At 38.3% G+C, this 13,110-nt stretch overlaps 1 protein-coding gene across 4 annotated transcripts in view; it reads right to left on the bottom strand.

Moving 5' to 3' along the window:
* LOC113116984 (ral GTPase-activating protein subunit alpha-2-like) overlaps window positions 1–13,110 on the bottom strand; it is a 153,210-nt gene that overhangs the window by 42,158 nt on the left and 97,942 nt on the right. For all 4 annotated transcript variants that reach the window (XM_026285313.1, XM_026285317.1, XM_026285315.1 and 1 more), the window contains 4 exons: window positions 11,117–11,894; window positions 10,026–10,097; window positions 7,799–7,922; window positions 7,547–7,702 (listed from right to left, as the gene is read on the bottom strand). In XM_026285313.1, coding sequence (XP_026141098.1) covers window positions 7,547–7,702; window positions 7,799–7,922; window positions 10,026–10,097; window positions 11,117–11,894 — 1,130 coding nt within the window. The remainder of the gene's footprint in view (window positions 1–7,546; window positions 7,703–7,798; window positions 7,923–10,025; window positions 10,098–11,116; window positions 11,895–13,110) is intronic.

Here is a 13,110-nt window from a genome sequence, read left to right on the forward strand (position 1 = left end):
AATAAATTCGTTTTCTCTGAGCTCTTTACTCCAGACGCTCGTGATCACAGCGGTGATTCATCTCTCCTATTTCTCACGTATCTCTGGCCAGAAATAATTTATCCATGAGCCCTGAACCGGTAATAATCAGATATGTTGGTTTAGCTTGTCAGTGTGAATTAAATCTAAGTATTTGTTTGTATTTTTAACCGATTTAAAAGTGAAAGTAAAAGTCCGGGAATTGAACCTGTAGGGGCGCTATTTCTCTCAGACAATGGAAGTCTGAAGCACATACACTCAAACAGAGGGACAGAGTGAGATGAGATGTCTGACAGTTTTTTTAATTTTCTGTTATCCATACAGTGTTGTAAAGTCGTGAAACTATGCATATTTCCTCAGAATGACTTTTTCATCTGTATGAAAAAATTCTTTGACGTGTTTGGAAGCTGCAATTTAAAAATACAATAATGATTCCCTTTGTAAGGTCATTTAAAAAAATCACCACGGCAAAACCATTCAAGCTATCCAAAATCCATTCACAATTTAAGTTCCTATCAGAAATACTGATGTGTGTTCAGAGTTTTGTGAAATTCTAAGTATGTTATTTGCCTCAAAATCACCTGAGAAGTATTCCAGTTTGACATGTTGCCACGGCAACAATTTTTTAGATATCAATATCCCCCTTGCAGATTTATATCAGCTGTGTTTTAACATTATTCTGATGAAGTTTGAAGCAAATCGAGTTATAATAAGATGCTGAATTCAAATCATTTTGAAAATGACACACTTCCTTCTGCCAGTTGGTGGCGCTATAACTTTGACTCCTAATAGTCACATATATGCGATCGACATCATACAACGAATAATCTGATGAAGTTTGATTAAAATCAGGAAATGTATGTGGACGGTATTAGACACTTCCTGTTTCTAATTTCTCGCCATAATTTCAACGCCTCGCCACGAGCAAACCGTTCGAGATATCAAAAATCCCCTGGCAATTTTTCATCCCCAGTGTCTTGAGATCATGTTGACCGAGTTTGGCGGCAATCGAGAAAAAAACCTATGACAAGTATTTCAAATTCCAGAGCATGCGCTTTTTACATAACTCTAAATAGCTGACTTCCTGTTGGGTGGAGCCTATGACATGCAATACGAAAGTTGTTCGGCACGATGAGATCTATATGTGTACTGAGTTTCATATGAATATGTGCAAGTATGTGTGAGCTATACATCAACATTTCTGACTGTGTTCCAGGGGGCGCCGTAGAGCCCCTGTGCCACGCCCGGGTCCCAGCCTCTGCAGGCTCCTAAAGGCCACAGATTCCAAAGTGTGCGCAAATTTTCAAGAGTTTTTGAGTATGTTAAGGACCCCAAAAGCCCCCACAACTTTGACGAAAAATTTGAATACTAAACCCTAAATAGCCAACTTCCTGTTGGGCGGAGCCTATGATATGCAATACAAAAGTTGTTTGGATTGATGAGATTTATATGTGTACCGAGTTTCATACGTCTACGAGCAAGAATGTATGATATATGGCCCTCCATATTCCAGGGGGCGCTGTAGAGCCCCTGTGCCACGCCCGTGTATCAGTCTCTGCCCGGCCCTAATGGCCGCAGGTTCCAATCTGTGTGCCAATTTTCAAGACTTTTTAAGCATGTTAAGGGCCCCAAAAGCCCCCGAGACGTTGGAAAAAAATAATAATAATAATAATAATAATAATAATAATAATAATAATAATAATAAAAAATAATCCTAAGGAAAACAATAGGCCTCTCGCCCTTTGGGCTTGAGCCCTAATAAAAGACGCGACTGTGAAAAATACCACAGAAGTGCTTCCCTCCATTATTACAGTGAAGCGCGTCATTACAGTACTAAGTGTACATAACGATAGGCCAAAAGTTCTCCTTACTACATTTCAGTGCCTTGAATGTGGTATTTCCATTGGTGTCTGTGGAGGGTCAGAAAGTTCTCGGATTTCATCAAAAATATCTTAATTTGTGTTCCGAAGATGAGCAAAGGTTTTTATGCGTTTGAAACAACATACGAGTGAGTAATTACTGAAAAAATTACTTGTTTTTAGGTGAACCATCCCTTTAAAAAGTATTGGTAACACTTTAGAATACGGTTTCTTACTTACTGCATAACTAATAAGGAATAATTGAACAAATAATAGGTAATTATTCATTAACACTTAACTCACTACTGTTAACCGCTAAGGAAGATGTGTTAACTAATCAGTATGTATATAATTATCAGATATGCATTAAGTAAGAAACAATATTCTAAAGTGTTACCAAAGTATTTTTATGTAGAAAAGGTATATCGCCATCTTGTTCCGGCCAGTGACTTAAATGCACCTAACATTGCAATTATTATTTCCTAGAGGATAAGCATGCTATCTGAATGTCGTGAACTATGAAAATATTCAGCCGGTTTTCCACTATTGAGCCCATCGGTTCTAAGGTACTGTCAGGTACGGTTCTATTTCTATTTCCACATGAGCCTGGTACCGCGTGGCACGATTACAACTACTCTCGGCAAGGTTAGACAATTGTGTTGGTCGAGTGCGTGTGCATGACGTTACCACTCTGTTGCCTAGCTTCCAGTTTCGCCATAGCTGACTAAGCCGAAGCATGGTGTTTAATGATATAGCCAAGTAAACAGCTACACTACAGTCAATATAAATAAATAAATGTATTTGCGCTTATTGATATTTGGGCATGTATATCCCCTCAGCATTTGTTGGTACACTGGTCATTGCCTTCTGTTTATTTTTCGCATCAAGAGTTGTGTCCTTTTTTCTGTTAAGAAAGTAAATATCAGATAAAAAGGAGTCCCAAAAAACAGATATATCTGATCATTGTCCATATCGCTGTTTACATTACACTTGTGTTAACAAGGCAACAACTGACACGTTTGTATTACGTTCCAAAGCGCTCCGTTATCAGAACCACAGTTGAAAATGAAACCGTATCAGAACTGACTGGCCCGGATCGGCACAGAATGGAATGGTTAAGCAAAACAAACAAAACAAAGAAAAAAACGTTCGGCCCAATAGTGGAAGAGGCACTTTAGTGGCCCCATGGGTGTACGCTCTTAAAGATTCCAAAAGGAAGTCTTGACAGTGATCCCAAATAATTTTTTGATCCCAAAGAACCTTTCAGCGAACAGTTCTTGAAAGAACCATGTGTAGAGCATGACACACACATGCACACTGTAAACACACAGACACGGAGCAAAGCTAGAAATGCCCTCAAGCTTAAATGTTGCCTTGTAAAGAAGCAGCATCCTTCCCTCTGCAACAAAAGAGTGTGTGTGTGCTTGGATGACCGGCTGCCTCCTGACACCATGGCCTCGCATGGCAACACCCTCCCAGTAACTACATTACTAGCCCAGCCAGCTGCTCTGTTCCGTTCTGCCCCCCAGCACTCAATTGGATTCAGGAATTCTTCTCTTTTTCTCTTCTTGCTTTCCTTGCTGTCGGCTCTTCACCCCTCTTTTCTCTCACTACCTCTGAATGTTGCATTTGTAAATTAGAGGAGTTACTTCCTGTCTGCCTGTGGCTGATAAAATAGCCCTTTCACCCCTCCCCACACACGCGCCGCCCAACAGTTGCCCTCTCTCGCTGCCTGAGCAGGAGCACAGCAATTATAGGGCCTGATGGCCAAAATCAGGCCAAAATGAATCGAGCATGGCTCGCGGCACACACACTCCCTCCCTACACTGAACAGAGGAAGCGGAGTGTGGCTGCGATGGGCTAATAGGAGTTCTGATGGTGAGAGACTTCAGTGTCTGGTAGCCTGATGAATTTTTCTCTCTGCAGGCCTGCGCATGATCGGATTGAGCACTCAAACTAAGCAGGTTCCTACCGGCTCATTTTGCCAGCGTTAACCTGCTAACGCATGTCGATCGCCGTCCCGCCGACACGGGCGGAATTCGATAGCAGGGCCCTGCTGGTATCCGGCAGGCCTTTGGCCCTTGCGGCGTGAGTTAATGTGCTGATCGGGGCCCCGATCACAGAACGCACAGGAGTCCAGAGAGAGAGAGCTGTTACTAAACCTGCACATGCTCAGCCCCCTCGCTGACTACACGGCCTCACAGCTCTCAGCGGCCTGACAAGAGCCGTGCAATCAGCAGCACGGTCCAAAAGTCACGCTCTACATGCATGTCACTCACCTGCTGTTCAGTCTGTACGATGAACTGTAGTCATTAAATCCATTTTAAACAAAATAGCAGTTTTTCTAAGGGTAAGCAAACATTTGTGTTGCAGTTTTTAAAAAAATGTTTTGTTTTAGAAAAAAAAAAAATATATATAAAGGTATATTTATATACACTGTTCAGAATTTTTCATGAAGATCTAGACCCCGTCAGTAAGAAATTGGTCCTCTGATCACTTAATTTTACCACGGATTTGTTTTCAAAGGCACAATTCCATGCAGGATTTTCAGACTGAAACTAAAAGACGACACTGTGTTGACTATATTGGATACTGGATTATTCATTGCGTGGTCACTGTTCCTTTGTCTGTAAAACAGATTGCTTGATATGAGTATTTATGCATTTTTAACCTAAATCACAGCAACTTCCATCTGTTAAGGATGTAGCTGTCAAACATACACAACTGGTAAATGCACATACCAGTGGACATTAACTTGTGAGTCTACAATCCTCCATTAGTGGTGCTCTGATTGATCAGCTACCGATCATCACCATCGGCCAATAATCACTTTGGGAAGTTTGATCGGCGGTCTCTATAAAGGCCGATTCTCAAAAAACGATCTCAAGCTGATGATGAGTGGTTTGGCATGACATGCAGCGACACGGTCTCAATCTGTGTTTAGCCTGGGTCAAATAATTATATTGCTGAAGGTGAGGTGCAATTCATATTTCTTTATTAAATAACTTACAAAATAATTTGAAAACTTTCTGTGAGACATAGTTTTATAAACAGCGTGAATGAATCACTATACACTTTCTCTCTTTCCCTCTCAAAATGCACAAATGACTTCAAATCACCTCATTGCATCATGTGAGGTGGCCTTATGTGTGTGCACTTTGAGTGTGCATGAGCAGACTATCTCAAGGAAATCGCAGAGTGCTAAATGCTTTAAACAGTGCCAAGACTGAAAAAATTTGAATTTATAAACTTTAGTGACGATGCAACACTGCCTCAATTGTGCAAGTGACAATGCCTGTCAACTGTGCAGCTTGATTATAGAGCACTCAAAAATTATTCAGGGGATCAGTTAACAACCACAATACACTTAACCATAACACCGAATGTACTTTCTACATCATTAGAAGAATGGCATCTACGCTAATATTTGTCTGTTTCTCTCTTATTCCGAGGTCACTGTATCCACCAGATCCAGTCTGTATCCAGATCAGAGGGTCACTGCAGTCGCCCGGATCCAGTACGTATCCAGACCAGATGGTGGATCAGCACCTAGAAAGGACCTCTACTGCCCTGAAAGACAACGCAGACCAGCACAACTAGAGCCCCAGATACAGATCCCCTGTAAAGACCTTGTCTCAGAGGACCACCAGGACAAGACCACAGGAAACAGATTATTCTTCTGCACAATCTGACTTTGCTGCAGCCTGGAATTGAACTACTGGTTTCGTCTGGTCAGAGGAGAACTGGCCCCCCAACTGAGTCTGGTTTCTCCCAAGGTTTTTTTCTCCATTCTGTCACCGATGGAGTTTCAGTTCCTTGTCGCCGTCGCCTCTGGCTTGCTTAGTTGGGGACACTTCATCTACAGCGATATCATTGACTTGATTGCAAATGAATGCACAGACACTATTTAAACTGAACAGAGATGACATCACTGAATTCAATGTCATTTTGCATTATTGAGACACTGTTTTCCTGATGAATGTTGTTCAGTTCCTTTGACACAATCAGTTTTGTTTAAAGCGTTATATAAATAAAGGTGACTTGACTTGACAGCTTAAATAAATGCATGGTTGCGAGTTTTTTCTTAATTAATAATTTAATTAAACCATTTAAGCTTTAAACATTATTTTGTTGCGTTCAGTTGACAAAATAATGTTGATCATTACATTAATTTAAACTAAAATTTCTGTGTTAATTGAATTTCGTTAAAAATTAAGTTGTAGTAACTCAATAAAACTGTCTCATTTGGAAATTAATTAGTGGATTTCTAGTTCCCAGCATGCTCTGCATAGGACAGGATATAGAGAGCAAATGTTGAAATTAGGTGTCATTTTATGTATATTTTTTGTTTTGTTTTTGTGTTTTTGTGAAGGTAATACATATTAGTGTTTAATGCTGTTATGTTTTTCTTTTAAGTTGAAGTTCTTATGGTTACCATTGTGCTGAAGAGTAGACCACATGGAGCTAAACAATACATTGACTCTATTAGCAGTGACTGTGCTAATGCCAATGACAAGTAACATATTTCTTATTCATTATTCATGCTAAACTAGTTACATTTAGTGTGTGCTATAATAACTGTGGATTTGAACTGAAAAAAGATCATATAAATTGGTTCCAGGCTGACAAATCCATTAGTTGGACAAATAATTTTTTTTAGTAATTAATTCAATATGTTTATGTTACAAATTAAGTTCTTCTGAATCAATTTAGTTCGTTGGTTGAACATCGTTTTATTAGAAGTTGTCATAACTCAAAAAAAAAAAAAAAAAAAAAACCTGAAGCAAACTGTTTTTTTTCGTTGATCTAACATATTATTTCTTAGTGTACAGCTCACAAAATCAAGCTTGCACTGTGTGTAAGCTATTGTGTAGCTATTGCCTCACAGTAAAAACTAAAATGCAATGCATGATCAAACATTTAGGTGAGATAATTGTCATAATTGAAAAATGTCTAAAACATAAAATAAAAAGAAAATATCTTTGTTAAAAAAAAAACAACTATATTTATTTTAAGAAAATTGCAACCATGTAGGCAATGCCATATGTAATGTGCAAAATGGGTTAAAATTTCATTACATTCTAACATTTTAACATTACGATCTAAAAACAAAAAATAATGCTTTTTAAAGCATAAGTTGAGTTCAAACTGGATTGTGCACTTTCCCCGCAGCACCTCACTCTGTATTTGTCAAATGCCCTTGTATCAATCAAACTACTTCATATTGATATAAACAGCATTGCCTCATTCCATATAATTTACTTAATAAAAAATATATTGCTATATCATACACATTAGATATATTGCCCAACCTTACCAGATACACAAATGCACATCATTTTCACTTAATTACTGCTTCTCTCTTACTGTGTGACACTGGCAGAAAGCTTTATAGCGACAGCAACTGTAACTAAAAGGGTGGGTTTAACATTAGGTCATTTAAAAACTGAAGAGTGTGGCCTTTTTACTTTCTGATTTCATCTCTGAATGTATAGTGACTGGAAAGCCTACTCTCCTGACAAAGCAGTGGCATTTTCTTCAACTTCTTTAAAAATTATAAATAAGACAGCTTTCCACCAGTTTCAATCAGTAAACCACCCATCTAAAACCATAAAGTTTTTTTTATGTGTATGGTTCTTGTCAAGCAGGAAAAGAGGTGCTTGATCTACCTTTTTGGTGATGGAGTCGTCTGAGTCAGAAGGCATGCGAGTCGACACATGGAAGATGACCTCCACGTTGGAGGTAGCGTAATATGGTGCTGTGCTACCTGTGCTGCCATTTCTCTGCAAACCACCCATAAACCCACAGTGAGTGGCCAGATTCACCTGAAAGAGAGAGAAACTTCCTGATGCTCTGATAGTCCCAGGACATGACATCTGCTCACTACAGACTCATTAAGTGGATTGGATGTGTTATTTCACCTCCCATCCCAGCCCAGAGACAAAGTCCTCATAAGCCTGACTGCCCTCTGTGTTGGACAGAATGGAGTATTTGTCCTCTTGGCCTTCTCCAATGTAGAACACAGCAATCTTGTGCGTCTCTCGACTGGAAGCAAAAACACACAAGATGGATTGAAATCATGCCAAATGTCAATACATTTAAGGGATCACCATATTTGATGTGGTCTGTGTATGTAATCAAAGCAGAGATCTCATCTAAAAGTCGAAATGGGATGCATCTGAGAAAATTTTTAAATGCCATAGCAAAAGGGTCTGAATACTATGGAGGCCCGTTTCCCCCACTGAATAAAAAATAAAACAAGGTAATTGCGACTTTTTATCTCACAATTCTGACTTCACGATACGATATGACATTGATTCTCATTACCCCGATACGATATTTGCCGATCCCTCCAAAAATTCTATGATACGATTCGATACAGGGGTATATAGATCGATATATCAATAGTTTTATATTTATCTATTTTAAACATACATCTACATTTTTCAACTCAAAAATGCAACCAAAATATATAACACAAACATTTATCTGAATTTTTCTCATTGATTAAATAAACAATTGGAAAAATAATTCTGGCTGCTACTTTGGGCTCAGTGCTAAAAATCTTTTTTTTTTTTTTTTTTTTTTTTTACAGTTGTGAAGTCAGAATTGTGTAATATGAACTTGCAATTCCATTTATTTCACGCAATTTTGACTTTATAACTCCCAACTGGGAGTTTATATCATTTGACTTTATAAATTGCAATTGGTGGAAACTGGCTTCCATAGAATACTGATGCAATGCAATATAGTTTAGTTTGCAAAATTTTCACAAATTTGGTTTTGCTTTGTCATTACGAGGTTTTGAGTTAAGATCAGTGTTATTTTATTGTCATTGAAATACTATTAGTGTACTGAGATATTGCATAAGCATATTTTCGTGAATATTATGAATTTTCAATTTATGAAAAACATTTTAAATGAAAAAAGAAATCACTTTTAATTTTTTTTTTCAGTTTTCTTGTGTTTTCATCCTTTTTATTAGATTTTTTAATAGATCTTTATAGTGTTTTTTTGTTTTAGCAATTAACATTTTATTTACTTTTATATAAACAAAACACATTTTAGCATTAGGTTGCATATATAAATAAAATACATTTGCTGCATGTTTTCAACTCTAAAATGTGTACACGAATTGAAAAATGTTAAAAGAGTCTAAATGATCTTAATATCTGGGTGTCACCTGGGTATCCCCCTTTTTGATAACCAGAGGTAAATATGATGTTTTGGTTTCATATATGTTTTTAGTTAATAATTAATAACTCTCAGCTAATAATTTTCTCTCCAAAGAACAGGTGTGACTTCGTTAAAAAGTTAAGTAAAGGTGACCTTTGTTGTGCTCATGAAATAATATTTAATTACGTCACAAAGGGCGAGGTGCTATCAGACTCCGATTATTAATTAAAAAATATCCTTATAAAATCCATACACTATTGGATGAATACAATACATAGTCATTTGGGATGCAGTTATTATTTTTCCATCAAAACACGCTTTATTATATAACTTTTTGCAAAATAAATAAATAAAATAATAATAATAATAATAATAATAAAAAAAATGGTATAACTTTAAAAATGTCTGCTAATAAATCACATCCAGATATACAGTGTGTGTGTACGGCGTGTGTCTCTTTGAACAGTGTTGCTAAGGAAGCATCATGCCTGTGCAGTGTGATGTTTGGCATGCTCAGTCAGCCGTTGCCAAGAGTGGACCGGCTATGCATGCAGAGGGAAACAGTGGCCCGATCCTGGGGGTATTCTTTAATAAGCCTCTGTAATTAGCCACTCTGAGCGCCTATTGATCGCTGTTGGCTGAGAAGTGTGGAGCTGTGATCAGCCAGACGTGGGCAGGATTAGGCCGTGAGGAGCGGCGTATCTGAGAGTGGTCTTAAGACATGTCTCCTTAATAGTGCTTTTAAAGGATTTAGCCACTCTCTGTAGACTGGCATTAGGCTGCATGATTGAGCTCTTCAAATGCATGCTGTTGTTTGCTGCTGATTTTTTGTGTTAAGTGCCAAGGAGTCAGACAGAAGGTTACGAATATGTTTTCCGTGCGCTAATTGCATTGGTGTGTGATTATGTGTATGAAATGTTAAGGCACGGGCATCAGATGTTGTGGTCTTCTGAAACGAGCAGAAACCCTTACCACTGCCTTGAGTCTAAATTCTTCAGCTCTCTCAAGAGCTTAGAGTTCTTCTTGAGAAGATGAAAGCTTTTTCTATGAAGAGAGAGAGAAATGGAACAGTCATGAAAACCAGAAAAAAAAAAAAAACTTTCCAAAAGATGAATGCTGAGACACAGGCAAAATCCAAAATGTTGTCATTTTCTTTAAAGCTCAAATATTTTCTTCTATTCCAGTTCAACCAAGTACTATAAGCAATCTGTAGGCTTACTTCTCTGAAGATCGTAAATACTGTGACACCACAGCATCATAGCATTGCTCGCGATTAAAAATTTAAATTCCATTAAAAATGATTAATAATTATTAATTAAAATATTTATATATCTGATAAATGAATGAAATGGCAAAGAGGCCCTCAAGTAAAAAAGGGAAAATGTATGTAATGTCAAAGCTGCTCTTTTCCATTTAGAACAGCAACAAAATAAGGCACCATAAAAGTAGATTTATGGAAACTGTCAGAGCTCTTCCTCTCTCAAACATAATTATAGTAATTTAAGTATTATGTTTTACCATTTCAAAAAATTAAAACATGACATACACTTTAATGTGAATAAGGATGATTGGTGACAGGCCCATTCTGTAGACGGGAAATTTCTGACAAAAATCACAATCAACTCATGACTATTTTTACTATTTTTAGTTTAAATATTCAAATAGAAAACAGTTATTTGGTATTGTAATAATATTTCATTATTACTGTACTGTACCTCTACACTGCACTTTTACTGTTGTACTTTTATGATCAAATAAATGCTGCCTTCAATATGTATATTATCAGCTATGTAACTGATTATAATCAAAATGCATGATTTATGTACTTATTTATGTTACCTTTTAACAATGGCAACAAACCAAAATTATTGATTTTCACAAAATGTCTTCTTCTCCACCATAGCTCTCAAATCTCATTCACACACATCCACATTTAGCATCAGGAATGGTCTCAAGTCTTGTAAGAACGTATGCGTAATGATGTGGAAAAGAGCAGCTTTTCAAATGGGTGACTGTATTTTCATCTTGGGATGTGCTATTCATTTAAGAATGAAATACTGTACCTGCGATCCCATGAGTTCATGCCGAGGTCATTGAGGAGAAGTCTGCAGAGGTAAAAAGCAGATTTGGGCTCGTGGTGTGTGGGCTCTCTCTGTCTCTCTGCTCTGATGCTGGGGTCTTCAGTCTGTCGGCGGGCCAGTTCCTCATCCTCTTGTTTGGCCTGTCTGTGGATGGCATCCATGATAAGCCCTTCCATCTCAGGGTTCATGCCGATGGGTGGAGAGGGCGGCTGGGTGAGCTTCAGCTGGGGCTGCGTCAGGCACTCTGGGCTGCTGTGGCCAAGGTCTTCCAGTAGCTGGTCCAACACATCCACGCCATCTTCCACTTCCAGCTCAGAGGAGCATTTACTGGAGCACACGGAGTCCTGCTTTTCAGAGCAATCTCTGCTGCCACCCAAACTCAAGCCAGTTCCGTCCAAAGTGTGAAACAGAATACCGCCGTCCCACGAGTACTTTCCTGAGATGTCCCTGACGATGACACGGACCTCGGAGGAATGATCCCTCGGGTTGGCCACCGATGTGCTGGAGCTGTCAGAGGGGATCTGCAGGTATGAGACCAGTGTGCTGTCACTGAACACGAAGAGCTGCAGATTGGGGCTTTTGAAGACTTCAGAGGAGAGCTCGGAGGACTCTACGTAGGGGTTGTCGTGGTTCTCACTGACCAGGCTGTTTAAGAGAGCGGGGCCACCGCTGAGAGGATGGTGGCCCAAATGATTGACCAGGTGTGTCATTACCATCCGAGCAGTCAGAGGAATCAGCTCTAGACTTCTCCTTTTCTTTTCTGGGATATGAAACAACAAGTTCAGTCACTTACAAAAAATTAAAATAAATAAATAAATAAATAATTGCAGGTATACACAAAGCAAATCATAAATCCTGAGTCTGAACTTTTTTCTGTTGGTGGGGCAGCATGCAATGACTGTGTCTAGGATATTATGGCGAAGTTATAGCTTTCCTTTAAAAAATTATTGGTATTGCAGCATGATTAAACAATGTTTAAATCCATAAAATTGTATTGTCTGGCCACATGCAACACAGAAACGTTTATTTTGTAATCGCAATGTACAATTAATGGCATATTTAGAAATAGGTTCATGCATTCTCCCGTGTTGGCAAAGTTTATAATTGATTTACATTACAAATCTAGTGAGATAATGCAAACTGTTTTCCCAGATGTACGTAAAGCCATTCAAATTCACAGCATATGCAGAGGAAGAGTTTAGCCCCTTTCACACATACAGTCTTCACTGGTAAATTACCGGTAAGTTACCATTAGTAGATAATGTGTGAACTCATGAACAGGACCTTTTCAAAAATCCTGGTAAATTTGTTCTGCCAATTATATCGTTCTTATAGAGATGACACAATTACTATGAGCTGTTTACAAAGCTCCGCTGCTTTTTAATTAGTTTTTCTATGTAAATGAGCGCCAGGTGACCTCACAGCTTTTTAAGCACTTCTCCAGGGCTGCGACTCTGCAATTGGATACGATTATGCGCGTCTCGTGTTTATAAGCGCAAAACATTCTTATTGGCTAGAAATGTTAGTGTGGTTGAGAGTGAAAGCTGTGTTCCTCTCATACCATTGGCAGTTGAACTCATGGACTCGAAAGTGATATCAACCAGTTTGTTTAAATGTAGGATAATTTTTTTCCACAGCCAAACACTGACAGCCAAACACATTGGAGATCCATTGCAGTTCCAAATTCAGAACCCCGCCAGATTATTATCCCCCCAGTATTGGTAGGTTTACGGTTAGGTTTGGGGGAGGGTTTAGGATTAGGCAATCAGGGAGCGATTTCATAGAGGGGGGTATTAATTTGGGCTCAGTGCTGGAGAACTCTAAACCCTGCAGTTCTATCATCAATTTATTGAATCTATTTTATTATTTTAAAAGGGACAAAGAACAGAAATGAAAATTTCAAATAAACATGAATGTAGTTTTTGAAGCGTCAAAATTTAGAGCAACAGAAAACACTCACGTTTCATTAAAAGTGT

Source organism: Carassius auratus, chromosome 17 (genome assembly GCF_003368295.1).
Source record: "Carassius auratus strain Wakin chromosome 17, ASM336829v1, whole genome shotgun sequence".
Lineage (NCBI taxonomy): Eukaryota > Metazoa > Chordata > Actinopteri > Cypriniformes > Cyprinidae > Carassius > Carassius auratus.